Source organism: Bos mutus, chromosome 8 (assembly GCF_027580195.1).
Source record: "Bos mutus isolate GX-2022 chromosome 8, NWIPB_WYAK_1.1, whole genome shotgun sequence".
Taxonomy (NCBI): Eukaryota; Metazoa; Chordata; class Mammalia; order Artiodactyla; family Bovidae; genus Bos; species Bos mutus.
Genome location: NC_091624.1, coordinates 17,846,643 through 17,873,951, shown reverse-complemented (window position 1 = coordinate 17,873,951; position 27,309 = coordinate 17,846,643). Strand labels below are relative to the sequence as shown.

At 40.0% G+C, this 27,309-nt stretch overlaps 1 protein-coding gene across 4 annotated transcripts in view; it reads left to right on the top strand.

Moving 5' to 3' along the window:
• SLC44A1 (solute carrier family 44 member 1) overlaps positions 1–27,309 on the top strand; it is a 231,099-nt gene that overhangs the window by 64,061 nt on the left and 139,729 nt on the right. For all 4 annotated transcript variants that reach the window (XM_070375176.1, XM_070375175.1, XM_070375177.1 and 1 more), the window contains exons 2-3: positions 1,231–1,320; positions 10,944–11,086. In XM_070375176.1, the coding sequence (XP_070231277.1) occupies positions 1,231–1,320; positions 10,944–11,086 (233 nt within the window). The remainder of the gene's footprint in view (positions 1–1,230; positions 1,321–10,943; positions 11,087–27,309) is intronic.

Genomic DNA, 27,309 nt, shown 5'->3' with positions numbered 1-27,309 from the left:
TTTGGGAACAAGCTCTCAAGGGTGGTGGGGTTTTTGTTATCGTTGTTGAACAACTCAGAGTCTAAGGCACTGAAAAGAAAAGGAGTTTGTCTGGTTAGCATTTAGGGGGTCAGCAAGGAGTGGTTGTAGCTCCAAATTTTTGCTCTTAACATCAATAGGCAGATGCTTTAAAGTTGAGTTTTGTAACCTGGGGTCTCAATTCCCTAAACTTTTTAAGAAAATTATGCAGCTACATGCTTACCTCCTAAGAAAAGGATCTGTAGCTTTCATCAGTTTGTCAAAGTTAAAAATTATTTTTTTTAGAAGGAGGAAAAGCTAAGCAAACTTGATTGAGAACTGTGTCCCAACTCTTTTTTATAGGTTTTTTCTTTTTTAATTAAACATTTTTAGTATTTATTTTGGCTGCACTGGTTCTTTGTTGGAACAGCTCAGACTTCTTTAATTGTGGCATGTGGACCTAATTGTGTATGTAGAATCTTAGTTCCCCAACCAGGGATGGAACCCAGGTCCCCTGCATTGAAGGCGTGAAGTGTTATCCACTGGACCACCAGGGAAGTCCCTGGGTCCTCATTCTTGAACTCTAAATACTAATTATACTAGAGGGTTCCCTTATCTCCAGCCTCCTTCTGCTAGTGCCCTTCCTCCTGACAAGCCTTCTGGATAGTTTCCTGTATCTTGTCATGGAAGCCACTGGAGGCCCTAGACTTCTTTTTGCAGAACTTTTCCCGTAAGTTTCCCACGCCTTCAATAGAAATTCATTTTACTCAGCTTCCGTCCTAGATGAGAACGTGTAGAAAAGCATGTTCTACATTTTTAAGTCTGGCAAAAGTCACGCAAAGAAAAAGCTACCACTAAGACTGACGTTGGAAGAATTTGTTTATTCATTTAAAAAAGTCTATACTGACCACATACCACGAACCCTCAGGCATCGTGTTAGATGCTGGGAAATGAGAAGTGGTCTCTTATGCAAAGCTCACGTTCTGCTAGGGACACATCTTAGTGGTAGTAATTCAGCATGCTAACTGCTCTAATAGAGGTACCAACAAAACACTGAAATCAATCCTGGCTAGGAAGAGAGATGGGTATTAGGGTAAAATTCACAGAAAAGTGACAACTATTTGAGTTGCATCTTAAAGGTTCAGGGTTTTAGCTATCAGTGTTATGTTTGCGCCTTCCTCACTTCAACTAAAATTCACATTTACCACTCTCTTATTTTGTGTTTTCAATTAGAGCTCCAAGCGAGAATGGAAGCCGCTGGAGGACCGTAGCTGCACAGATATACCGTGGCTGCTGCTTTTTATCCTCTTCTGCATTGGGATGGTAAGAAGCTCACAGATCCTCAGAACATGAACCCATGATTCAAGGGGATGATGGGGAGTTGGTTTGAAGAGGGAACTTGTTATTTAGATATTTATTTATATTTGTAAATGAATAATCCCTCTTGAATTGCTTATAACTGGAAGTTCTAGGATACCATAGAATTAGGTTATTTTTTTTCCCATACAGTTAAGTGGTATTTGGTACCCCTTGACTTTTTTTTTTTTTGGTTTGTATGAGAACTGAGATCAAAATTAAGGAATAATTGAAACTCTCTCTTTGACTAGATCATTTCAGAAAGCCTTTAAAATAAATATCCATGAACTCTAAGCTTGATGCAAGTGTTGAGCAGAGCAGTGGTCATGGAGTTGGGTCCTGAGTGTTTATCCAACCCAGTCACACAGTCCTGATGGTTATTTTTTTTTTTTTGCCAGTCAGTTTCTTTCAGGGACTTGATGTGCCTTTCTATAAAATTAGAGGTTTTTCTTGATGATGTCTACAATGCTCCCAGTTGTGACATTTTTTTTTTTAGTTCTTCTTAGAGGGGAGTCTGGTTGCTCCCTGCTTCTTCCTCCTTCTACCCATATTAGGCTCCTGCTGCCTGCTGTGCCTACGGAAATAAGTGGCATTTCTCAGTCGGGGATCATGGGAGCTGGTGATTTTCCAATGGATATGGAGGATGGATGAGCAGAGTCCCTGGTGCAAAGTGTTGGGGCTGTGTTTATTCAGATTGCATCCCCGGTCTGCCCTGCAGGAGTTTCCACACAGGCTTCAGGGACTTTAGTGTCACTGCCGTTGTACGGGGCTGGACAAGAGGTAGAAAGCAGCCCTTTTAGAGCTAGCTGATATTTTAAGCTAGAAAGCATTTAGAAATCCTCATCTGGTCCATCACCCTCATTATACACATCAAGAACATCACACCACAGAGATGAAAGTGACCATCCCGAGGCCACACCGCTAGTTAACGGCAGAGCTGGGAACAGAGCCCAGTCTCTTACCATCCAGGCCAGTGCTCTTTTCCGTCACCTTGTTTCTCCCTCAAGGGAATTGCGCAGACAATATTGTTCTCTCTTTCTTAGTCTTTGCAACTCCAAACACAATTACGCTACCTTCAGTTCAGTTCAGTCGCTCAGTCATGTCTGACTCTTTGCAACCCTGTGGACTGCAGCATGCCAGGCTTCCCTGTCCATCACCAATTCCCAAAGTTTGCTCAAACTCATGTCCATCAAGTCAGCGATGCCATCCAACCATCTCATCCTGTTGTCCCCTTCTCCCGCCTTCAATCTTTACCAGCATCAGGGTCTTTTCAAATGAGTCAGTTCTTCACATCAGGTGGCCAAAGTATTGGAGTTTCAGCTTCAGCATCAGTCCTTCCAATGAATATTCAGGACTGATTTCCTTTAGGATGGACTGGTTTAATCTTGCTATCCAAGGGACTCTCAAGAGTCTTCTCCAACACCACAGTTCAAAAAGATCAGTTCTTCAATGCTCAATTTTCATTATAGTCCAGCTCTCACATCCATACATGACCACTGGAAAAATCATAGCTTTGACTAGATGGACCTTTGTTGGCAAAGTAATGTCTCTGCTTTTTAATATGCTATCTAGGTTGGTCATAGCTTTTCTTCCAAGGAGCAAGCATCTTTTAATTTTATGGCTGCAGTCACTATCTGCAGTGAGTTTGGAGCCCCCCAAAATGAAGTCTGTCACTGTTTCGATTGTTTTCCCATCTATTTGCCACGAAGTGATGGGCCAGATGCCATGATCTGCTACCGTAGGCACGTTTTTTTTCTTTCCCTCTCAAGTGTGAGTATTTAATCTTTTCCCTATACCTTTTTTTTTTTTAAAGATATCTTATTATTTTTCATTATTACTACTTTTTAGGTAATCTTATTCTGTGTCTCTCTGCAACTGCCTACCTCGCAAACATCATTTGAGAACAACCCTTTTCATGGCTAATGGGTAGAAGTGTGGACACCAGTCCAGCTCCTGAACCAAGGAAAAGAAAACAGGGAACGTTGATGAGATATAACACATTCAGTAAAATAAAAGTGTTAGTTTTAAAAATAATAGATGTCTCAGTTTCACCAAATCTAGGATATTTAGAAAACATTAGAATTACTTGTTCAAGAATCTACTTAGTTTAAGGGAGTAGAAACTGAAATGCAGCGTCCAGGGGTGGAGGAGACATTCTTTGCTAACAGAACTGGTCCACAACCTCTCCTTGCCTCCTGAGTTTCACTCTGGGACAAATAGCAGCTGACCTTTCAAAATTATGTTTATAAAAATATGTACCTACCTCCCAAGGTGCTTTTGATTTTCTGTGCTAAAATAGCTCAGGAAAGTGCAATCACTAATGTTAATAGGCTGATTTGGGAGTGACTGGAGAGTCAGGAGCTATTTGTTTACTGAAATGTTTTAATGCAATGGTAATTAATGTAATGTTGATTTCAGTATGGTGGTAATTAAGACCCATTGTGTGCACTTTTAAATGCAGGCATAGTGTTATTTGCTTTGGAGTGTTTCTTTTTTATTACCATTCCTTGGAGTAGAGCTAACATCAAATTTTACCCTGTGGAAACTGGAGAAATCTCAAAGTTCTGTTGCCTACCTTACTGGCACAATAGTAGACTAAAATTTTTTTGTCCTCTGAATATTTGTTTTGTATGTTTTTGGTGATGGCAGTTTAGTCACTAAGTCTTGTCTGACTCTTGTGACCCTGTTGACTGTAACCCACCAGGCTCCTCTGGCCATGGGATTTCCCAGGCAAGAATACTGGAGTAGGTTGCCATTTCCTTTTCCAGGGAATCTTCCCAACCCAGGAATGGAACCCGGATTTCCTGCATTGCAGATGGTCTCCTGCATTGCAGATGAATTCTTTACCGACTGAGCCACTAGGAAAGCCTTGTATGTTTTTTAAGAGTTGCATTTCATTTTTGTCTTTAGATTTCATTCTGTAGTACCTTTAAGAGAAACAGTCAACAAATATTTTTTGAGCATTATTATGGGCTTGATGCTATCATATATATATATTTATCTCACTAAATTCTCCCAATTACCCTATAAAATGAGTTTTACACCCAGTTTACAGGCAAAGTATAGTGAATATTAGCTTATCTAAGAATATACTGCTGCCCATGAGAGGCAAAAATAGAAAAGGAACTGGAATTTTCTGCCTATATTCTTTTCATTTAATGGCCAGTTGCTTCTGCTTTTGTAGGCGTTTTCTTTTTCAATCCTCTTACAGCCTATCATTCAAACCATATCTTTACTCACTGCTCTTAACTTGCAGTTCTTTGCTCACTCCTTGGTATCTGCTCTCTAGTTCTGAAATATTTTAAGATCTTGTCATCTTTCACTCATCTTTACCACTAAATCTTTTTATTTACACATGTTCATCTCATCATAAATATGTGTACTTCTCTTTTGTTTCTTCTCTTACTTTTAAAATATTTTTCATGCTTGAATTGTCTAGAAACAGGATTTTTTTAAAGTAAATTTCTGTCAGTCTTTGTGAGAGTTATCATCTCCTAGATTGGAGCTTATTTGGTATTTTGAAATCATTGGATATATGCTTACCCTGTTCTAAAAAATTACATGTTGAATTGTACCTCTTAATTTCTGTTTTCCATTAAGGTAGTAAACAAGTGGTTCTCAATACTACCTGCATATTAGAATTTGCTGGGATTAAAATAAAAATACTCATTTCTGGGCCCCACCCCATTGAATCGGATTTAATCTCTTTGATTCTAATATTCATCCAGGGTTGAGACCCACTGTTGTAGGCAATGATATACAATTGCAGTTTTAAGCAAGAAATGATATGCCTGGGTTTAGAAAGATGGCCCTGGTAGCCAGTGTAAATGTAAAGTCATTGTAAAGGGGGAAGAGATTTCAGGCCACCACTTTGGATGCTGATGCAATGGTTCAGATAAGTCTAAATAAGAGGTAAAAAAAAAAAAACCTGAAATAAAGAAGTAGTAAGAGAGAGCAGGAGACAGATTGAAGAAGTTGAATTAATAATGTTTGATGTCATCAGTGTTGCAGGCAAGTGGGATACTAAGGGATTATGTTATGGGATATGTATATGATTCAGTATAAGCTTTTTTCAGCTCAGATCCTACTCCAGCTCCTTGTAGGTTCCAAACCACAGTTTCTGTGCACATGAAGGAGCAAGAGTAGGATGGATAAACAAAGTACAACTCTTAGTACCCAAGCAGTCACTTGATTACCAATAAAGAATTCCTTAATAAGCATGGCTTGTGGAATGAAGCTTGGGCCACATGAGCGCAAGGTTCTTCCCACCTTAGTTAGGCTGACTTCATTCTGTTCCAAGGAGAGGTATATGTGAAAAGAGGAGAGCAAAGAGATTCACTTGGACCAAATCTGCCCAGGTCATCGTACCACAAAAGTCAGGATAAAGAGAAAGTTGGGGCTCCCCTAGTGGCTCAGGGTGAAGAATCTGCATGCCAATACTGGAGATGCAGGTTTGATTCCTGATCTGGGAAGATCCCACATGCTACAGATCAGCTAAGCCCATGTGCTACAACTACTGAGCCCACATGCCTCAACCACTGAAGCCCACATGCCCTAGAGCCTGTGTTCCACAACAAGAAAAGCTACCTCAATGAGAAGCCTGTGCACCCCAACTGGAAATTAGCCCCTGTTTTCTGAAACTAGAGAAAAGCCCACACAGCAATGAAGACCCAGCACAGCCAAAAATAAATAAATAAATAAAATTATATATATATATGTATGTATATATATATATATATGAGGAGGGTCCTAAAAGGAGTACATACTTTGAAAGACAGAAGATACAGACAACTCATACAACTTATTCTTAATCATTATTGCTGCTTACTATGGACTGGGTACTATTCTCTGCACTCAACACAGATTTAATTTTCACAACTGCTCAGTGCTACTCTGGTTATCATCATTCCCATTTTACAGATAAGGGGGCACAGGGATATGTTAAATAATTTGTCTAAGATTACATGGTGGCAGCATTGAACCCAGGAGAGAAGAGGAAGAAGGCAAGGCCTCGAGAGACAGTCCCTTCTTTGTTGCCTGGCATTGGGAACAACAGAAGTTGTTGCTGAGAACATGGACCTGTGACCTCACCTGCCAGTTAAATGTTGTCTATTCAGTATTTCAGACTCTTCGAGCAAAGAGTTTAGCATTTTTCTTCTAGTGCAGAATTAGAAAGCTAGAGTCCTCTCCCTCTGTATCTTAGCTGTGCAGTCTAGTCAGAAATGGTGCTTCTGATGGAGATGGGACATATGCCGGAAGAGAAAATGGTTTGGGGAAACGTGGAAGGAACTGAATTGTGGACATGTAGGGTGTGTGGGTAGGGATAAGCAGTTGGAAATACAGAGTTGGAATTTTGGAGAATGATCTGAGCTAGAGCTGAATTTTAGAGCCATTATTGCATAGGTCGTCCCTTCAGACTGCTTTCAAGGACCTTTTTTATTTTATAGTCTTCGTCTAGTTCTCGGAGCGTAGTGTTTCTACCTCATTAACTATTGTGGAGCAGGCAGCACAAAGGGAAAGACTCAAAGACTCACTGAAGTGTTTAGTCACCTGTGTGATGGGCTGTGCTTTGCCAGGATCATAGAATAGGAAGAACAGCATGCCAGAAATTACCTTAAGGTCACCTGATCCAAAATGACTGCCTGCTCTCTGTTAAATCCTTTGGTTTTTCCTTTTTTATTATTGTGGTAAAATATACATAACTTCATTTTCCCTGGTAGCTCAGCGGTCAAGAATCCACTTCTAATGCGGGAGGCGCCAGTTCCGTCCCTGGGTTGGAAAGATCCCCTGGAGAAGGAAATGACAACTCACTCCAGTATTCTTGCCTGGAAAATCCCATGGACAAGGGAGTCTGGCAGGCTACAGTCCATGGGGTTGCAAAAGAGTCAGACACCTCTGAGCAACTGAGCACACACACACATACACACATACATAACTTAGAATTTATTATTTTGACTATTTTTAAATGTACAGTTAAATCCATTTACTTTTCATCTACTCTTCCTCGCCACCTGTATATACCTCATGCTCAGTCATTACAGTAGATCAAATGGGCCCATACTTCTCCCTGGAAGTATAGCCTAAAAAAGTTGACTCTGTTTCTATTAATAGTTTTCCTTAGAATCATAAAATTTAGGAATCAGAAAAGACTTTTGAGATTAATCTAATTCATTCCTAGTGACAGGTAAGGAGACTGAGCCTCAGAGAATTTAAAGTGATAAAGAGACTTAACTGGGGTCATGAGTATTTGCTGCTGGTTTCAGTTCTCAGTACATATTCTTTGTCTATGTTTTTTTAATTGCTCAGGCTGCCCATGAAATAGCCTCTCTGATTTTAGCTTCCTCAGGCCCCATTATTATTTTTTTCTTTTGAGAATATCTCAGTTCTTTCAGGGTGAACTTGATATTTCCTAGACTTCCAACCATTCTTGTTTTTTCCTTCTTCCCTCTTTCTTAGAGTAATATATCCCATTAAACTTTAAAGAAATCCTGAAATCTGGCAGATTGCCAAAGCTTTTAAATTTATTTTTGAAATTTGTTTGCATAAGTATTAGTTCTGCATCAGACTTTCTAATCCTATGCTGTTTGCTGGGTCCTAATAGCCTCCTGGTCTCAGAGTTCTTGGAAAAGGAGGAACAGAAGCCAAGTGTTACTCTAGGTTTGACGTTAGTTACTAGCAGACTGACTCCAAGTGTTGTTTGGGGTAAGAGAGGTAGTCTTTGAGAAAAAAATTCTGAATATATTTTCATTAATCCCTGGGAGAAGGCTGTAAGCCTAAAGTCTTTTTATCTTGAAACACAATGCCATATTCATACTCCCTCCCCACCCCTCATGCATGTTTTGTTGACTTTTCTTTTCTTCAGAGCAAAGCTAAGACCTCTGCCTTGCTCAGTGGTGTGGTAAAGGCTTCATGTGTGAAATTCAAACATTGCTTGTGAAATGAAACGTGTCCTTTTTTTTGACTAAGAGTGAGTGAAACTAAGCCAAAACTCTTACTTAAATTAAACTAAACTTGTGATGTGAAGGGGAGATGAACACAGTCCAGTAATTAGCAGACTGTTTTTCTCCCACGTAAGCAATATACACTTATTAGTTGCCAGATCTTGCCTGTGATCTACCATCTCTGGTCTCTTTATCTGATTTGAATCACCTCCTATTTGTGATTAGATTTGTCTGCTCCTTCTCACTCTCTCTTGAAATAGCAGTTCTGAAAGCACTTCAGTAGCTCAGTCATTTTAAGTTCTTAACCATGATTCTATTCCTTACGAATAGACTTCTTTTCTCTCTGGTGATTGCTCTCTACTATAGGTGTATAAAAGCTTTCCTTATCCCCCTTACAACTTGCTTCATTAATGTGATTTCCTTCTGCTAAATAACACTCTACCTGCCTCTTGGAGCCATTGAATTAAAGAGTACATTCTGTAAAGTTTCTCTCACCCTATTTTAATTTCATGTACCACATTTTTTTCTCATCTGAAACTATATTGCTTCCTGCATTTGGATTTCACAATTTTTTTTTTAAAAAGGAGATTGTCTTTTTAATTATATTTGGCCTAGTTCTCCATTGTCACTTCTTGTACCATGAGACATCTCCAGGATAACAGTCATGGTTTCTCTGTCTCTTACTAGCTTCCTGTTCCCCTTCCTTTCCTTCCTACAGCTTCTCACCCTCTCCACTCTAATGCTTTGGGAAGCTACTAAAAAGTTTAAATGGCCTATGTGAAAATATGTCAGTGTCCCATTTTACCATATACCTGAAACATTTATAATTTATACTCTGCCTACATCCCAGAGGGATATGAGGTGGCCTATAACTAAAAAACACAAACACACACATACACAAAAACACGCACATGTATGTTTCCAACAGTACTGTTAAAAATGATCATAAAGGGACTTCAGGAACCATTGAAGGCCAGCTGTAACACAAAGTACTTATCAAACCTAAGAAGAACGTTTCTATAAAAAGTGAAAGAAGAACATAACCTTTTAATTATGCAAGGGCTTTGCTATTTTAGACCAGTAGTGAAAGATGGTAATTGTGGTCCAAATGTTTCTCTGTAATGACGAAATGACTGACAGTATTTCTCACTTCCCCCCCTCCCCACCCCCTAGAACATTTTTTCCCAAAATTTAGAACTGAAGGGATTTTTAGTTAATCTGCAATTACTGTTATCAACTTCTTTAGTCTGACTTTTTCGTTAGCAGCTACAGTATATTGACTACCTGCTGTGTATAGGGCCAGCTACAAGTTAGAAATGTGTTATCTCATGGAGGCCCCATCGTTTGGCTGTGAAACAGTTGATATTATTTTTTGTCAGAGATGAGGAAGAAACAGTCTAAAAAGGTAAATGGATCAAGGTTATATAGGTGGTAAATGGTAGAGTGAGGGTTTGAATCCAGATCTTTTTGGATCCTCTTTCTATTACTCTATGATGCCTCTCGTTAAAGAACTGTATTGGAAAGGTTCGCCATTAACCTTAGTGTCTTTTGTTAAAGATAACAGAAACTCAATCTTTTAGTGACCGCATTGCGAGAATATATCTTAACCTCTGTCTTTTCTTCCAATTCAGTTTAATAATAGTGACTCACCTTATTTCCTGTTCTTATGCCCAGTAGCCTGCAGCTGAGTGTAGGGTTTATTGCTTTGCTTTGATCAATGCATCCTTGACTTGGCAAACATGATGCAGTTCTGAAGCGAGTACCATTCGCCGTTGGTACTGTGGTGAAGCATATCCCCATGAAATGAAGTGACCTCTGTGGCACATGGACCCAGGGCCTCCCTGTCCTTGAGTCGCCAATATTCAGAGCGTGAATGTACTTCACGGTATAATTCTTTGGCTTCTACACAACTTCATTGCAGGAAGAAAACAGTAGTGTTGTGTGTACTGAAGTGATAATTCGAAACCCACATACCTATTGTTCTTTGAGTTTTTGTCTTTCATCTGTTGCTATTCTTTATTTACCAGAACTCTTTGACAACCAAATAAAACTAAAGAATAGGGACTTCCCAGGTGGTCCAGTGGCTAAGGCTGCGAACTCCCAATGCAGGGGGCTCTAGCTTCAGTCCCTGGTCAGGGAACTAGATCCCACATGCTACAGCTAAGATCCAGTATAGTCAAATAAATATTAAAAAAAAATTTAAAGAATGAAGAAAGCTAGGTTTGAGTCTTATGCCCTGATCTTTACTAGCTTCTATGGCCTTGGATGACTTATTTACCCTCTCTGGGCCTCAGTTTCCCCATCATGAGGATTAGAGATAATGTATGGTGAGCAGCTGGTACAGATCCTGGCATCGAGCAGGTGTTCAGTACAAAGAAGCTGCTATTATTATTATTATAAAATGCAAAGACATACTTACGATGTAAAAGCTTGAGATTTGTTTTGTTATTGTAGTAAATAGTGTTTCCCTGTGGACTTCTTTGTACAGCTTATGTGAAACCCAAGGAAAACAGTGGAATAGTGTTTGCAATAAGGAAAGAGAGCTCTTTGTTCCCTTCAGCGGACAAAAGAAGCTCATTATCGTATCAAGTAGTGGCTGTTGCTATTGAAATGATTTATTTGTATGTTTTTTTCTGTTTTTTCCTCTAGGGATTTATTTGTGGCTTTTCAGTAGCAACAGGTGCAGCAGCAAGACTAGTATCAGGATACGACAGCTATGGAAATATCTGTGGGCAGAAAAATGCAGAGTTGGAAGCAATACCAAACAGTGGCATGGACCACACCCATCGGAAGTGAGTAGCCTGTGCCTGAATGGTGAACACTGTGGGAACTTGAAAGGGGAGGAGGCATCCTGCTTTTTTTTTTTTTGCTGTTATAAAGATAATATCTTACTGAATATTATTTTTATATGCTTCCTGTTGGTTTTTTTTTTAACTGTCCACTTGAATCATTTCTGGTTTTGGTCTATAAATACATTCACCAGGAAACAAAATTAGGTGCCTTGTTAAAATGGCCTACCTTGAGGTTTTAATGAGTAAATGCATGATTTGAGAGAGTTACTCTTGTACTCCTGCTCTGTTTTCCCGTTAGCCTGTAGGCTGTACATGAAGTTTTAACCCAGAAAACAATATAATATTTTTCTTCCTTAGACTGCTTGATGGAAGGCAGATGGATAATGGATTTTGACACAGTAAAGTTATAATGAAACATTTTGTGGTGCATCATTTATAAGTACACACTGATTTCCAATTTTATAAAAGATATATTTTCTTTGTCAGACTTTGAAATTTCATTCGGGTTTTCAAGGTTCAGGTTTTGCATTTCTTGAAATTCCTGACTTAATCACCTCTTTTCTTCAAAAGAGCTATTATTTCATTTTTACTGTCTATGGGGAAAAAGACATCTTATCAAATGTATTGTATGTATGATGTCAATATATTTGTTCCAAACTGTGTATTTATGCCCATCAAACTTTATTAGACAGGTCTAATAAATAAATACAGGTCTTTAGAATTAACCACAATAATTTTAAGGTTAGCCAATTCCATTAGTGAACTTTATAGGAGAAGGCTATTGCAAATAAAAACATTTTTTAGACTGTAGTTCTATAATATTTTGAGAGATATAATAACTATTTATTGTTAGATAAGTATGTTGATTAAATCTGGGCCCCTACTAAAGTAGATTAATTTGATAAATTAAAAAACTTGAAAAAATCCAAATAGTTAATCTTAAAAGATATTTCTCCACTTAATGAAGGAATAATGCAGTTCAAATAAAAATTTTTAAATAGTAATAATGAATATTTGTATAGAATGCAATAGTCAAGAAGTATATGATACCAACCTGTGGGAGGGGGGTAGCAAAGGCTTAGAGAGGTTGAAATCACCTCCCCAGAAGTCTGATGGGCAGTGGACTGTCCAAGACAGACCATGAGCTTTTCTCTTGATAGGTACCTGCGTCCCTTAACAGGAGAAGTAAAAGTTGGACTTGAGAGCGTAATTTGGAGGATTATTTCATTTGTCCTTCTTTTTGTTTGCTTTATGAAATTAACACAAATTTTAGGCTTTGTGTTATTTGCTGTAGCAAATCTACCCATGTATTTTGTTTTTACTTCTCATTTTGGAACAGTTTTAGACTCACAGAGAAGTGCAAAAATAGTAGAGTTTTGCATATCTTTTTTTTTTTTTTAAGGTAGTGTCAAATATTATATACTCTTTAATGCTGTTGACATGTACCAAACATAAGATATTACCATTTGGATAATTGAGGAGACAGGAGACAAAGGACTCTAGTTCCTTGGGTTTACTGCTCACATGAGGTCATGATCATTTTTATGGCTCCCTTTTAACTTGCTAGTAACTCCAAGCATGTTTTTATCATAAAGTTTGTGTAATTGTCAGTTCATCCGTAACCTTTTGGAGGTTCATTTGGTTAATTTTTAAGAAATATTTTACTTTATATTGGTGTATAAGTGAGTAGGAGGCACAAGAGATGTGGGAAGAGCCCTGGAGGAGGAAATGGCAATCTACCCCAGTATTCTTGCCTAGAAAATTCCATGGAGGAGGAGCCTGATGGGCTACAGTCCATGGGGTCACAAAGAGTTAGACACAATTGAACGCACGCACACACACACACACATTCACACAGGTGATTAACACTGTTGTGTTCATTTCAGGTGTATAGCAAAGTGATGGTTATACATTGACCTGTATCTATTCTTTTCCAGATTCTTTTCATGTTTAGATTGTTATATAATACTGAGCAGAGTTCCATGTGCTATACAGTAGATCCTTGTTGGTTATCCATTCTAAATATAGCAGTGTGTACATGTCAGTCACAAACTCAGTCTTTAATTTCAAATCCTCAGATTATTCTATGTACATTTTGGCCTCTTGCAAAGAAAGCCTGCTTATTATTCTGAAAAAATGGTTCCTTTTCCCTGAGCGCTTAGCATAGTTGGGACACACTCATGGATAGCTGTAGGGTAATCCCTCAAGTATAGCAATGCCTTAACTTATGTATCCATGTTAGAATTTATTTTTGATCTCTACTTCTTCTTCTTTGCACATGAGCATTTTAGCCCTGAGTCATTTAAGTATTTCTGTCTGTGAAAGTGAAGGTCACTCATCATGTCCACTCTTTGTAACCCCATAGATTGTAGCCTGCCAGGCTCCTATGTCCATGGAATTCTCTAGGCAAGAATACTGGAGGGGGTAGCCATTCCCTTCTCTAGGAGATCTTCCCAACCCAGGGATTGAACCTGGATCTCCTGTACTGCAGGCAGATTCTTTACCATCTGAGCAATCAGGGAAGCCTATTTCTATCTATAAATGGTAATTTTTTATAAATGAATAGTACGGTTTTGAATGTACCTTTCTAAGGTAAGTCTATACTATTTGGATTTGAAAGGAGGTAGACAGCCTTTGTGTTTATGAGAGTCCCTTGGACTGCAAGGAGATCCAACCAGTCAATCCTAAAGGAAATCAGTCCTGAATATTCATTGGAAGGACTGATGCTGAAGCTGAAACTCCAATACTTTATCCACCTCATGCAAAGAACTGACCCATTTGAAAAGACCTTGGGAAAGACTGAAGGTGAGAGAAAGGGACGACAGAGGATGATATGGTTGGATGGCATCACCGATTCAATGGACATGAGTTTGAGTAAACTCCAGGAGTTGGTGATGGACAGGAAGGCCTGGGTATGCTGCAGTCCATGGGGCTACAAAGAGTCAGACACAACTGAGCGACTGAACTGAACTGAACCTATACTCCATTCTCTCTCTTTTTTTTTCCTGCTAAATGTATTGATTTTTTCCTTTTTCACACAAACATCTTTGGCTTTATTACAAATACCATACCCTTCCATTCCTACAGGATTTTTTATACCTGTTTTGTCTTGACCTTGATCATTTTCTCCTGTCCCTTATCCTTAACACCTAGTACCTGATACTTACTAGGGCCTCTACACATAGTTGTTAAAAGGGTTAATGAATGAATCCTCTTAAATATTGAATATAGCTAACTTTCTTGCCTTCATGAATGTTGTTTTTTTTCCTCTCAGAAAAAAAAAAAATCCTCCTATTCTTCATGTGGCTAAATTCTATTCATCTTTCAGATCTCAGTATAAATGTTACTTCCCAGAAAGCTATTTTTTAAGCTCATGATTTAAGTTCCATTGTGTCCTGTAATATGTGTAATTATACATTTATTTCATCAGTATTTGTTAAATGTTTGTCTCTTCAAAGTTTCATGAAAGCAGAGGTGAGGTCTGTTTTGTTCACGGCTATATCCTGTGTACCTGGAATGCAGTAGACACTCAAATGTTTCTTGGATGCGTAAATAAACTTATTTATTTTTGAATATGTTCTTAGTGAATTAGAATCTGAGATCTGAGTATTTTAAGGTTATTCATGCATTTTGCTGACTTGTCTTTCAGTAAAGTCTGTTCTATTTACATTCCCACTGATAGTGTCTGAGATTGCTTTGTCTTTGCTAGTATTATTAGCTTTTGTACAAATTTGATTCAACCACAGAATGGTATTTTATAGTTTTATTTGCATGCCTTTGATTATTCATGAGTATGAAACCACCGCTGCCCTCCCCCCGCCCCCAATATGTTTGTTGGCCTCTCCTGAAGACCTTTGTGCCAGCACATCTATTCTTGGTCTTCTTATCTCTAATCCTCTCCATCCTTTATACTGTGATAGGATTAAGTTCTTTAAAGCCCTTTTTACTGTCATTTCCCTGCTCAAGAGCCTTTCCTTCTGTGTTGTTACCTATTGAAAATGAGCCCACTCAGCCCTGGCATGACCTGGACCCCATGTACCTCTGCAATCTCCACTCACTGTTTCTCAGTGCAGTGGTGCCACTCTCTGTAATACTCAGTTGATTCAGCCTCTGTGCTGTATACCTCTCTGCCAGTCTGAATTCTTGAAAGAACAGTTCAGTTCAGTCACTCAATCGTGTCCAACTCTGCGACCCCATGAATCGCAGCACACCAAGCCTCCCTGTCCATCACCAACTCCCGGAGTTCACTCAGACTCACGTCCATCGAGTCAGTGATGCCATCCAGCCATCTCATCCTCTGTCATCCCCTTCTCCTCCTGCCCCCAATCCCTCCCAGCATCAGAGTCTTTTCCAATGAGTCAACTCTTCGCATGAAGTGGCCAAAGTACTTTCAGCTTTAGCATCATTCCTTCCAAAGAAATCCCAGGGCTGATCTCCTTCAGAATGGACTGGCTGGATCTCCTTGCAGTCCAAGGGACTCTCAAGAGTCTTCTCCAACACCACAGTTCAAAAGCATCAATTCTTTGGCGCTCAGCTTTCTTCACAGTCCAACTTTCACATCCATACATGACACAGGAAAAACCATAGCCTTGACTAGATGGAACTTTGTTGGCAAAGTAATGTCTCTGCTTTTGAATATGCTATCTAGGTTGGTCATAACTTTCCTTCCAAGGAGTAAGCATCTTTTAATTTCATGACTGCAATCACCATCTGCAGTGATTTTGGAGCCCCCCAAAATAAAGTCTGACACTGCTTCCACTGTTTCCCCATCTATTTCCCATGAAGTGATGGGACCAGATGCCATGATCTTCATTTTCTGAATATTGAGCTTTAAGCCAACTTTTTCACTCTCCTCTTTCACTTTCATCAAGAGGCTTTTGAGTTCCTCTTCACTTTCTGCAATAAGGGTGGTGTCACCTGCATATCTGAGGTTATTGATATTTCTCCCGGCAATCTTGATTCCAGCTTGTGCTTCTTCCAGCCCAGCGTTTCTCATGATGTACTCTGCATAGAAGTTAAATAAGCAGGGTGACAATATACAACCTTGACGTACTCCTTTTCCTATTTGGAACCAGTCTGTTGTTCCATGTCCAGTTCTAACTGTTGCTTCCTGACCTGCATATAGGTTTCTCAAGAGGCAGATCAGGTGGTCTGGTATTCCCATCTCTTTCAGAATATTCCACAGTTTATTGTGATCCACACAGGCAAAGGCTTTGGCATAGTCAATAAAGCAGAAATTGATGTTTTTCTGGAACTCTCTTGCCTTTTCCATGATCCAGTGGAGGTTGGCAATTTGATCTCTGGTTCCTCTGCCTTTTCTAAAACCAGCTTGAACATCTGGAAGTTCATGGTTCACGTATTGCTGAAGCCTGGCTTGGAGAATTTTGAGCATTACTTTACTAGCGTGTGAGATGAGTGCAATTGTGTGGTAGTTTGAGCATTCTTTGGCATTGCCTTTCTTTGGGATTGGGATGAAAACTGACCTTTTCCAGTCCTGTGGCCACTGCTGAGTTTTCCAAATTTGCTGGCATATTGAGTGCAGCACTTTCACAGCATCATCTTTCAGGATTTGGAATAGCTCAACTGGAATTCCATCACCTCCACTAGCTTTGTTTGTAGTGATGCTGTCTAAGGCCCACTTGACTTCACATTCCAGGATGTCTGGCTCTAGGTGAGTGATCACACCATCATGGTTACTTTGGTGGTGAAGATCTTTTTTGTATAGTTCTTCTATGTATTCTTGCCACCTCTTCTTAATATCTTCTGCTTCTGTGAGGTCCATACCATTTCTGTCCTTTATCGAGCCCATCTTTGCATGAAATGTCCCCTTGGTATCTCTAATTTTCTTGAAGAGATCACAGTCTTTCATATTCTGTTGTTTTCCTCTATTTCTTTACATTGATCGCTGAGAAAGGCTTTCTTATCTCTTCTTGCTATTCTTTGGAACTCTGCATTCAGATGCTTGTATCTTTTGTTTTCTCCTTTGCTTTGTGCTTCTTTCTTTTCACAGCTATTGTAAGGCCTCCCCAGACAGCCATTTTGCTTTTTTGCATTTCTTTTCCATGGGGATGGTCTTGATCCCTGTCTCCTGTACAATGTCATGAACCTCATTCCATAGTTCATCAGGCACTCTATCTATCAGATCTAGTCCCTTAAATCTATTTCTCAGTCCACTGTATAATCATAAGGGATTTGATTTAGGTCATACCTGAATGGTCTAGTGGTTTTCCCTACTTTCTTCAAGTTAAGTCTGAATTTGGCAATAAGGAGTTCATGATCTGAGCCACAGTCAGCACCTGGTCTTGTTTTTGCTGTCTGTATAGAGCTTCTCCATCTTTGGCTGCAAAGAATATAATCAGTCTGATTTCGGTGTTGACCATCTGGTGATGTCCATGTGTAAAGTCTTTTCTTGTTTTGTTGGAAGAGAGTGTTTGCTATGACCAGTGCATTTTATTGGCAAAACTCTATTAGTCTTTGCCCTGCTTCATTCCACACTCCAAGGCCAAAGTTGCCTGTTTCTCCAGGTGTTTCTTGACTTCCTACTTTTGCATTCCAGTCCCCTATAATGAAAAGGACATCTTTTTTGGGTGTTAATTCTAAAAGGTCTTGTAGGCCTTCATAAAACCATTCCACTTGAGCTTCTTCAGCATTACTGGTTGGGGCATAGACTTGGATTACTGTGATATTGAATGGTTTGCCTTGGAAATGAACAGAGATCATTCTGTCGTTTTTGAGATTGCATCCAAGTACTGCATTTTGGACTTTTTTGTTGACCATGATGGCCACTCCATTTCTTCTGAGGGTTTCCTGCCCACAGTAGTAGATACAATGATCATCTGAGTTAAATTCACCCATTCCAGTCCATTTCAGTTCACTGATTCCCTGAATGTCGATGTTCACTCTTGCCATTGCCTGTTTGACCACTTCCAATTTGCCTTGATTCATGGACCTGACATTCCAGGTACCTATGCAATATTGCTCTTTACAGCATCAGACCTTGCTTCTATCACCAGTCACATCCACAACTGGGTGTTGTTTTTGCTTTGTCTCCATCCCTTCATTCTTTCTGGAGTTATTTCTCCACTGATCTCCAGTAGCATATTGGGCACCTACTGACCTGGGGAGTTCCTCTTTCAGTATCCTATCATTTTGCCTTTTCATACTGTTCATGGGGTTCTCAAGGCAAGAATACTGAAGTGGTTTGCCATTCCCTTTTCCAGTGGACCACACTGTGTCAGACCTGTCCACCATGACCCACCCATCTTGGGTGGCCCCACAGGGCATGGCTTAGTTTCATTGAGTTAGACAAGGCTGTGGTTCTAGTGTGATTAGATTGACCAGTTTTCTGTGATTATGGTTTCAGTGTGTCTGCCCTCTGATTCCCTCCCTCTTGCAACACCTACCATGTTACTTGGGTATATACCCTCTCTATGGAATATTTCAAAGCTACCTTTATCCCAGAACTTTATTTTGGATTTCTGTTGCCTTAAAGTTGTTGTCTAATAATACGGTGCTACTCATCTGCCTATATTTTGATCAGTTGCTAGATAACAATATTTGCATAAACATAATGGCTTACAACAGGAGATATTTATCATGTCACAGTTCCTGTGGGTCAGGAATCTGGATGAGGCTTTTCCGGACTCTTGCTTCAGTCTTTTACAAGGTTGCCACAAGTTGTTGATTAGAGCTGGGGTTCTCCTGGGGAAGTTCCCCCACCAAGCTCAGGTGGTTGTTGGCAGCACGCACTCCTCAATGATTGTTAAACCAAGAGCCTTAACTCTTTACTGGCTATCAGCCAAAGGCTACCTTCAGTGCTTGCTACATGGGCCTCTCCATATGGCAGCTTACTTCAAAGCCAACAGGAGAGGATGTCAATACAGAGAGATAAAGACAAGAGAGTCTGTTAGCAAGATGGAAGTTACAATATTATATAATGTAACTGTGCAAGTGATAACCCCTCACCTTTGCCATATTCTACTGGTTAGAAGCAAGTCACAGGCCACACCCAAATTTAACGGGAGGATTTTGAATTATAGGAGGTAGGCGTAATTAGGGCCTCTTAGAGTCTGAAAGCCACACTGCCCAGCTCTGTCTCCCTGGAGCACAATGTTTTGTATGACTCCCAAATTTCAGTACTCAAGAGTTATTTCATAGGGGCTTGTTGAATTACAATAAAATAGGAAGGAAGTAAGTTTAAGAGGGACATGAGAAATAGAATGCCTTTGACCTATTCTAACCAGAAAATTTAAGATGCTAAAATGACTATAAGAATTCTATTTGTAGTAAAAAGTTTATATTTTATTTATTTATTTTTATCATTTTAATTTATGTGTTCTTTTCTCCCCAAATAGTATTTACTGTAGTAATAAAGATGTATAGGAACATGGCAGACAATATTTTATGAGATACTGGAATGCCTCAACTTCAAATGGATTATGTCCCAAAGTTAATTTTTAAGTCAGTTGGATGAAATGTGTAAAATTTTTCTGCATAGAAACAATGCTATAAATAAGACTCTGAGGCTGGGTCAACCTGGAAAAGCTCATTTATCTTAGAACCATAAAGTGCCAGAGATGAAAGGGATCTTTAAGATTATCTAGTGGGTAACCTCCTTAAAGCATCACATCGAATACACGTGAGCACCAACGAAGGCCCAGAGAAGAAAGTGGTTTGTATTTATAGCTGAGCTCTGGTGGTAATCGTCCTATAAAGCATGGGCATGGCTTATAGCCAAAAAAATTTTTTTGGTAGAAAAGATTAAGGTGGTAATAATATATTTTGAATAGATTGATGATTCCAAAAAACGTATCTCTTCTGCCGCATTCTACATTGCCTATCATTTTCAAAACCAGAAAGCTAGTCTTAGAGTGTATGTGTCAATTTTTAGACAGAGAGAATCATTATTTTTATAGAAAGTGTTCCCAGAAAAGAAGCCCCCATCTTCCATACCGAATTGAATAAAGCAGAGATGCTTCTAGTTCTAAGATACCTGGATTAGTATATATGAGGACTATATGGTGCAAAGCATCTTGCTCTTTTGACCCCTGGTAAGATGATTGGGCAAAGAAGGCAATAGCACCCCACTCCAGTCCTCTTGCCTGGAGAATCCCATGGACGGAGGAGCCTAGTAGGCTGCAGACCATGGGGTCGCTAAGAGTCTGAAACGACTGAGCGACTTCACTTTCACTTTTCACTTTCATGCATTGGAGAAGGAAATGGCAACCCACTTCAGTGTTCTTGCCTGGAGAATCCCAGGGATGGGGGAGCCTGGTGGGCTGCCGTCTATGGGGTTGCACAGAGTTGGACACGACTGAAACGACTTAGCAGCAGCAGCAGCAGCAAGATGATTGGGGAGGCATTGTGTTTTCACCATGGATACTCCCTTTTTCTGGGTGCCTGGGATGGGGCAGACTGTAGCAAGGTGGCAGTGCTCTTAGTCTACATAGGCTATTACAACGCCAGGTGAGGGTATGTAGGGAATTGCTTTTAATCATTTCGATATAGGCATTTTATTATTAATAGGACTCTGTTCTCCATTCTGCAGACAATCCTAACACACAGCTTAGTGTCCACTTTCTTTGTTACTCTAAGAAAATTTCCCAGTATATCTCACTTATCAATATTGATTTTTCTGCAGAGGTTCTGAAGGTGTATTTTTTGCACCAATCTAACTTCCTTCTTTATCTTTTTGGCTTTTCTGTAAGGAATCCATTAGTCCCTATTGCTGATAAAGGCTCTGTGGTCCTAAAATGCCTCTCAGATTTCAGATAAATCAGTGTTAACAAGATGTACAGGAAGTAGGCTTCCGAGGAGGTTGATGGCATGCATGTGTGAGTAAAATCTATCAGGGGCATTTTGCTTGAGACCTTTTTCAAGTACCTGCATAACCTTTAGCAGGGTATCTAGTGTGAGTTTTTCTTCTTTTCTTTAACTGTCTCATCTCTCAGAAATTCACAGCTTAAAATGTTTTTGCTGTAAGGGCCCTTGAGATCACTGAGCCCCTTCGTTTTGTAGGCGAAGAAACTGGAGTCTAGGAAACGTCAGTGAACTGACGAAGACAGTGATAGCAGGACTAGCCTTCCACTCCATGCTTAGTCTAGTGCTCTTTGCATTATATGCTACACTCTGGTAAGCTACACAGTGATTCCCTTTCTCACCTTTTTTGCTTTTGGGGCCTCTCACTTCTAGCATTTAAAGATGAAGGAAACTTTTAGTAGAACATGTAAAGAAGGACAGGTTATATAAATCAATAAAGTTATAACTAAAGAAACTTCGAAAGGAACCAAAATACCTATACAATCTCTGGAGGCTTTGAATAATTTGCAGGCAATCTTTATGTGTTTCTTTTTCTGTCAGATAAAGAATATGAATTTTAATGATGAAATGCATTATATTTATTTCACATTTGGACATTTTTTACCATTTGTATATGTTTTAAATATTCATTGAAAAACAGGTAGTTTAAAGCTGATGTTACTCTCTTGTAAGATAATTGACTGTTTAATAGGCAATAGTCTTATTTTAAAGAAACTCTAACTTTATAATCTCTACATGAATACAGAACAGGACTTTAACGGCCACTGATTACCTTCTCTAAAGCTCAGAATTCTATAGGCTTAGTGTCTAGTTTCAGAGAAGGCAATGGCAACCCACTCCAGTACTCTTGCCTGGAAAATCCCATGGATGGAGGAGCCTGGTAGGCTGCAGTCCATGGGATCTCGAAGAGTCAGACAGACACGACTGAGTGACTTCACTTTCACTTTTCACTTTCATGCATTGGAGAAGGAAATGGCAACCCACTCCAGTGTTCTTGCCTGGAGAATCCCAGAGACGGCAGAGCCTGGTGGGCTGCCGTCTCTGGGGTCGCACAGAGTCGGCCACGACTGAAGTGACTTAGCAGCAGCAGCAGTAGCAGTATCTAGTTTAGTCCACCCCATGATTGCTAACTGGCTTATTAACTTTTTTTCCCCTCTTGTTTCTTTTTTTTTTTAATTGAAGTATTGTTGATGTAGTCTTCCCAGGTGGCTCAGTGGTAAAGAATCCACCTGCCAAGCAGATGTGTGTTCCGTCCCTGGGTCAGAAAGATCCCCTGGAGAAGGAAACGGCAAACCATTCCAGTATTCTTGCCTGGGAATTTCCATAGACAGAGGAGGCTGTCAGGCTATATAGTCCACAGGGTCACAAAGAGTCGGACACGACTTAGTGACTAAACAGCAGCAGCAGCAGCATGGTCGATGTGCAGTCCTGTATAAAGCTTATTAACTTTTATAAAGGCTTATTTATTATTTAGGGGATTGGTAGTGATATTATACCCATATGCAGAATGTGTTTACTCTTTACGCATGAGCAGATTGCCAGGCTTTCTAGGTCTATACTATGCTATATAACCATATATTTTAGGAAGAACTTTATAAAAAATTATAAAACATACCTCTTTGAAGATTTTTTAAAGAGTTATCAAACCTCATTGATCGTTCATACCTGTTTCTGTTTGGGAAAAAAATAGAAAAGTAAAGATAAAATTTGCCAGAATACTCACTTTGAGGATCCTTTTATCAGCTCTGTGTAGCTCTTCATGTTTATATGACTGAGACGTACTTCTCTTCCTCTCAATGACTTAAATCAAATTACTGGCTACTAAATGATTATCCTTCACCAGTCTCTAAAATTCTATTATTTTATTAGTCCTCAGCAAACGTTTGTTGAAAATCTACTGTGTTCTAGAAACCTTTATTAAGAACAAAATAGGAAACAACCTAAATGCCTGGAAAAAAAGATTTGATTAAATTGATTCACTAATGAATTATATTTCTTGAGCATCAACTTGGGGCTAAGCTTTGGAGATTATACTCTTGATAAAAGCAGGCACACTTTTATCTCATGGAAATTACAGTCTAGTGGAGAAAACAGAACTTAAAATCATCAGATAATCACAAATATTATTACAGCTATCAAAAGTGTTATAAAAGGTGAGATATAAGGGTATCAAAGACGTTATAACAGGAGGACCTGACCCAGCCTGAATACTATGGAATGGTAGAAATGATGGTACAGAATTCCATCCATTGACATGGAATAGCCACATAATGGAATTAAGGGAAAGATAAAATTATAAATTAGTATTTATCTTGTGATTTAAATATATATATATTGTATATATAATACATGTACAAAGTATAGAATGACATGAAAATATTAATAGTATGCTTAACTGTTGAGTTATGGATCTTTTAAAATTTCTTTTATATTTATTTCTTTTTTCCCTAAGTTTTCTACAATTAATATATATTGTTTGGACAATTAAAAAACAATTAGAGTTAAAACAAAAAAAAGGTCATTCACAGTCCCTGTCTTAAGAGCTTTAATCCTAGTGAGGAAGACAGAATGCACAGACACACTGGAGGTGCAATGCGGGACAGCCTAGGGAAGTTTTGTATATCGAGAGCTGGGTGACTTCAGTTTCCTTGGTTCCTAACTGCAGGCTGGTGGGGACAGGAAGGCAATTTGATGGTAGCCCTGGGACACCACTGTGTTCAGTTCTGTTGCTTCTGTAACAAATTGCTATAAACTAAGTCCAGTTGAGCTATTCCAAATCCTGAAAGATGATGCTGTGAAAGTGCTGCACTCAATATGCCAGCAAATCTGGAAAACTCAGCAGTGGCCACAGGACTGGAAAAGGTCAGTTTTCATCCCAATCTCAAAGAAAGGCAATGCCAAAGAATGCTCAAACTACCACACAATTGCACTCATCTCACACGCTAGTAAAGTAATGCTCAAAATTCTCCAAGCCAGGCTTCAGCAATATGTGAACTGTGAACTTCCTGATGTTCAAGCTGGTTTTAGAAAAGGCAGAGGAACCAGAGATCAAATTGCCAACATCCACTGGATCATGGAAAAAGCAAGAGAGTTCCAGAAAAGCATCAGTTTCTGCTTTATTGACTATGCCAAAGCCTTTGCCTGTGTGGATCACAATAAACTGTGGAAAATTCTGAAAGAGATGGGAATACCAGACCACCCAATCTGCCTCTTGAGAAACCTATATGCAGGTCAGGAAGCAACAGTTAGAACTGGACATGGAACAACAGACTGGTTCCAAATAGGAAAAGGAGTTTGTCAAGGCTGTATATTGTCACCCTGTTTATTTAACTTATATGCAGAGTACATCATGAGAAACGCTGGGCTGGAAGAAGCACAAGCTGGAATCAAGATTGCTGGGAGAAATATCAATAACCTCAGATATGCAGATGACACCACCCTTATGGCAGAAAGTGAAGAGGAACTCAAAAGCCTCTTGATGAAAGTGAAAGTGGAGAGTGAAAAAGTTGGCTTAAAGCTCAACATTCAGAAAACGAAGATCATGGCATCCGGTCCCATCACTTCATGGGAAATAGATGGGGAAACAGTGGAAACAGTGTCAGACTTTATTTTTCTGGGCTCCAAAATCACTACAGATGGTGACTGTAGCCATGAAATTAAAAGACGCTTACTCCTTGGAAGGAAAATTATGACCAACCTAGATAGCATATCAAAAGCAGAGACATTACTTTGCCAACAAAGGTCCGTCTAGTCAAGGCTATGGTTTTTCCAGTGGTCATGTATGGATGTGAGAGTTGGACTGTGAAGAAGGCTGAGCACCCAAGAATTGATGCTTTTGAACTGTGGTGTTGGAGAAGACTCTTGAGAGTCCCTTGGACTGCAAGGAGATCCAACCAGTCCATTCTGAAGGAGATCAGCCCTGGGATTTCTTTGGAAGGAATGATGCTGAAGCTGAAACTCCAGTACTTTGGCCACCTCATGCGAAGAGTTGACTCATTGGAAAAGACTCTGATGCTGGGAGGGATTGGGGGCAGGAGGAGAAGGGGACGACAGAGGATGAGATGGCTGGATGGCATCACTGACTCGATGGACGTGAGTCTGAGTGAACTCCGGGAGTTGGTGATGGACAGGGAGGCCTGGCGTGCTGCGATTCATGGGGTTGCAAAGAGTCGAACACGACTGAGCGACTGATCTGATCTGATCTGACGTGCCTTAAAACAGCAAAGTTCTCTAAATCCAAATTCTGTTCACAGCATGGTTCAGCTGGTTCTCTGCCCCAGGTTTCACAAGGCTGAAATCAGGTTTGGCAGGGCTGTGTTTCTCACTAGAGGCTCTTGGGAGTCAATCTTCTTTCAAGCTCATTCAGGCTGTTGGCTGAGTTCAGTTTCATGTGGCTGTAGGATGAGGTTGCATTTCCTTGCTGGCTATCAGCCTGGGGTCATTCTCAGCTTCTAGAGGTAACCTGTGTATTCTATTGCCTGTATTCTGTGGTTCATGGTCCTTTTCCTTTAACAGCCGTGGGTTAGAGCTTCTTAGGCTTCAGTCTCTCTGACTTCCCCTTTGCTAGTGTTGCATCTTAGTTCTAGATTGTCCATGTGGGTTGGCAAATGTCTCAGCCAATGACTCAGGATTCAGGAACAGAGTCATTTAAAGTAAGGATTTTAGACCCCCAGTTAGGTGAGTTGGGGATTCAAAGCAGGACTTGCATTCTAGCAGGTGAAGTCAGATAAAGGAGATCTGTGGAAGGAGGGCACACATAGTGATAGTGGGCAGGTGAAAGCCAATGATAGATGGTCACATGCAGTCTGAGCCAAGAGGTAGTTTCAGGAGCCCATCTGTGGTGAGGATGGTATTCCAGTTAGAGTGCCCAACCTGTTCTTGTTGGCTGAAGAACATCATCTACAGGTTGGGGCTCTGCAGGCCAGCCTGAAGCCTGGTGAAAACTGGTTCACACAGTAAAGAGCTTACTGCTCTGTCTTGCTGAGTTGTGGCTCAGGACAGAGGTAGTGCATTCGTCTGCTGTGCTGAGTTTTGTTTACAGAGTGTCCAGGGTATTAAGAGCAGCCCAATAGATATCTGCTCATTCCCACACTTAGGGATAACTTTGAACAAATGGACATACTTTGAGCATTTGATAAGTTTGCCTTTGTTTAGAGGGAAAGCACTCTCCCCTCTGCCCTTCTGTCAAGTGCTCTCTGACTCCAGCATTAGCCTACCACCTGTCCTAGTTTGGCTCAACATGAAAAAGAACAGCCTAGTTAGATACTTGGGCTTTCCAGGTGGCTCAGTGATAAAGAACCTACCTGCCAATGCAAGAGACGTGGGTTTGATCCCTGGGTCGTGAAGATCCCCTGGTGGAGGAAATGACAACCCACTCCAGTATTCTTGCCTGGAAAATCTCATGGGCAGAGGAGCCTGCAATGTTAAAGAAGCCCTTCAGTCCATAGAGTCACAAAGTGTTGGACACAACTGAGAAGCTGAGCACACATGCATAGATACTTCACTTAAACCTGCATTTGTGGACTCATTTGCCCACAAGTTTACAAGCATTTGGAAACAGTAAAATTTATGGTGTTATATGGAAATTTATGGCAGAAAGTGAAGAGGAACTCAAAAGCCTCTTGATGAAAGTGAAAGTGGAGAGTGGAAAAAGTTGGCTTAAAGCTCAACATTCAGAAAACGAAGATCATGGCATCCGGTCCCATCACTTCATGAGAAATAGATGGGGAAACAGTGGAAACAGTGTCAGACTTTATTTTTCTGGGCTCCAAAATCACTACAGATGGTGACTGCAGCCATGAAAATAAAAGACGCTTACTCCTTGGAAGGAAAATTATGACCAACCTAGATAGCATATTCAAAAGCAGAGACGTTACTTTGCCAACAAAGGTTTGTCTAGTTAAGGCTGTGGTTTTTCCTGTGGTCATGTATGAATGTGAGAGTTGGACTGTGAAGAAGGCTGAGCGCCAAAGAATTGATGCTTTTGCACTGTGGTGTTGGAGAAGACTCTTGAGAGTCCCTTGGACTGCAAGGAGATCCAACCAGTCCATTCTGAAGGAGATCAGCCCTGGGATTTCTTTGGAAGGAATGATGCTAAAGCTGAACCTCCAGTACTTTGGCCACCTCACTGGAAGAGTTGACTCATTGGAAAAGACTCTGATGCTGGTGAGAGAGTCAGTTCCTAGGCAGGTTGATAGGGAGTCTAGGGGTCCCCAAGGAGAGAAGGGTCTGGAATTCTCAAGGAGGAAGAAAGGACAAACTTTTTTTTCCTTCTCTACATTCCTTAGGATTATATAACAATAATGTATCCTGCCTAAGGACAGTCTTTGGATTCAACCTTCTGTTATCTTAAAAATGTAAATTATGGGAGTAGGTCTAATGAGGTCTTTACAACCTCCAGATAT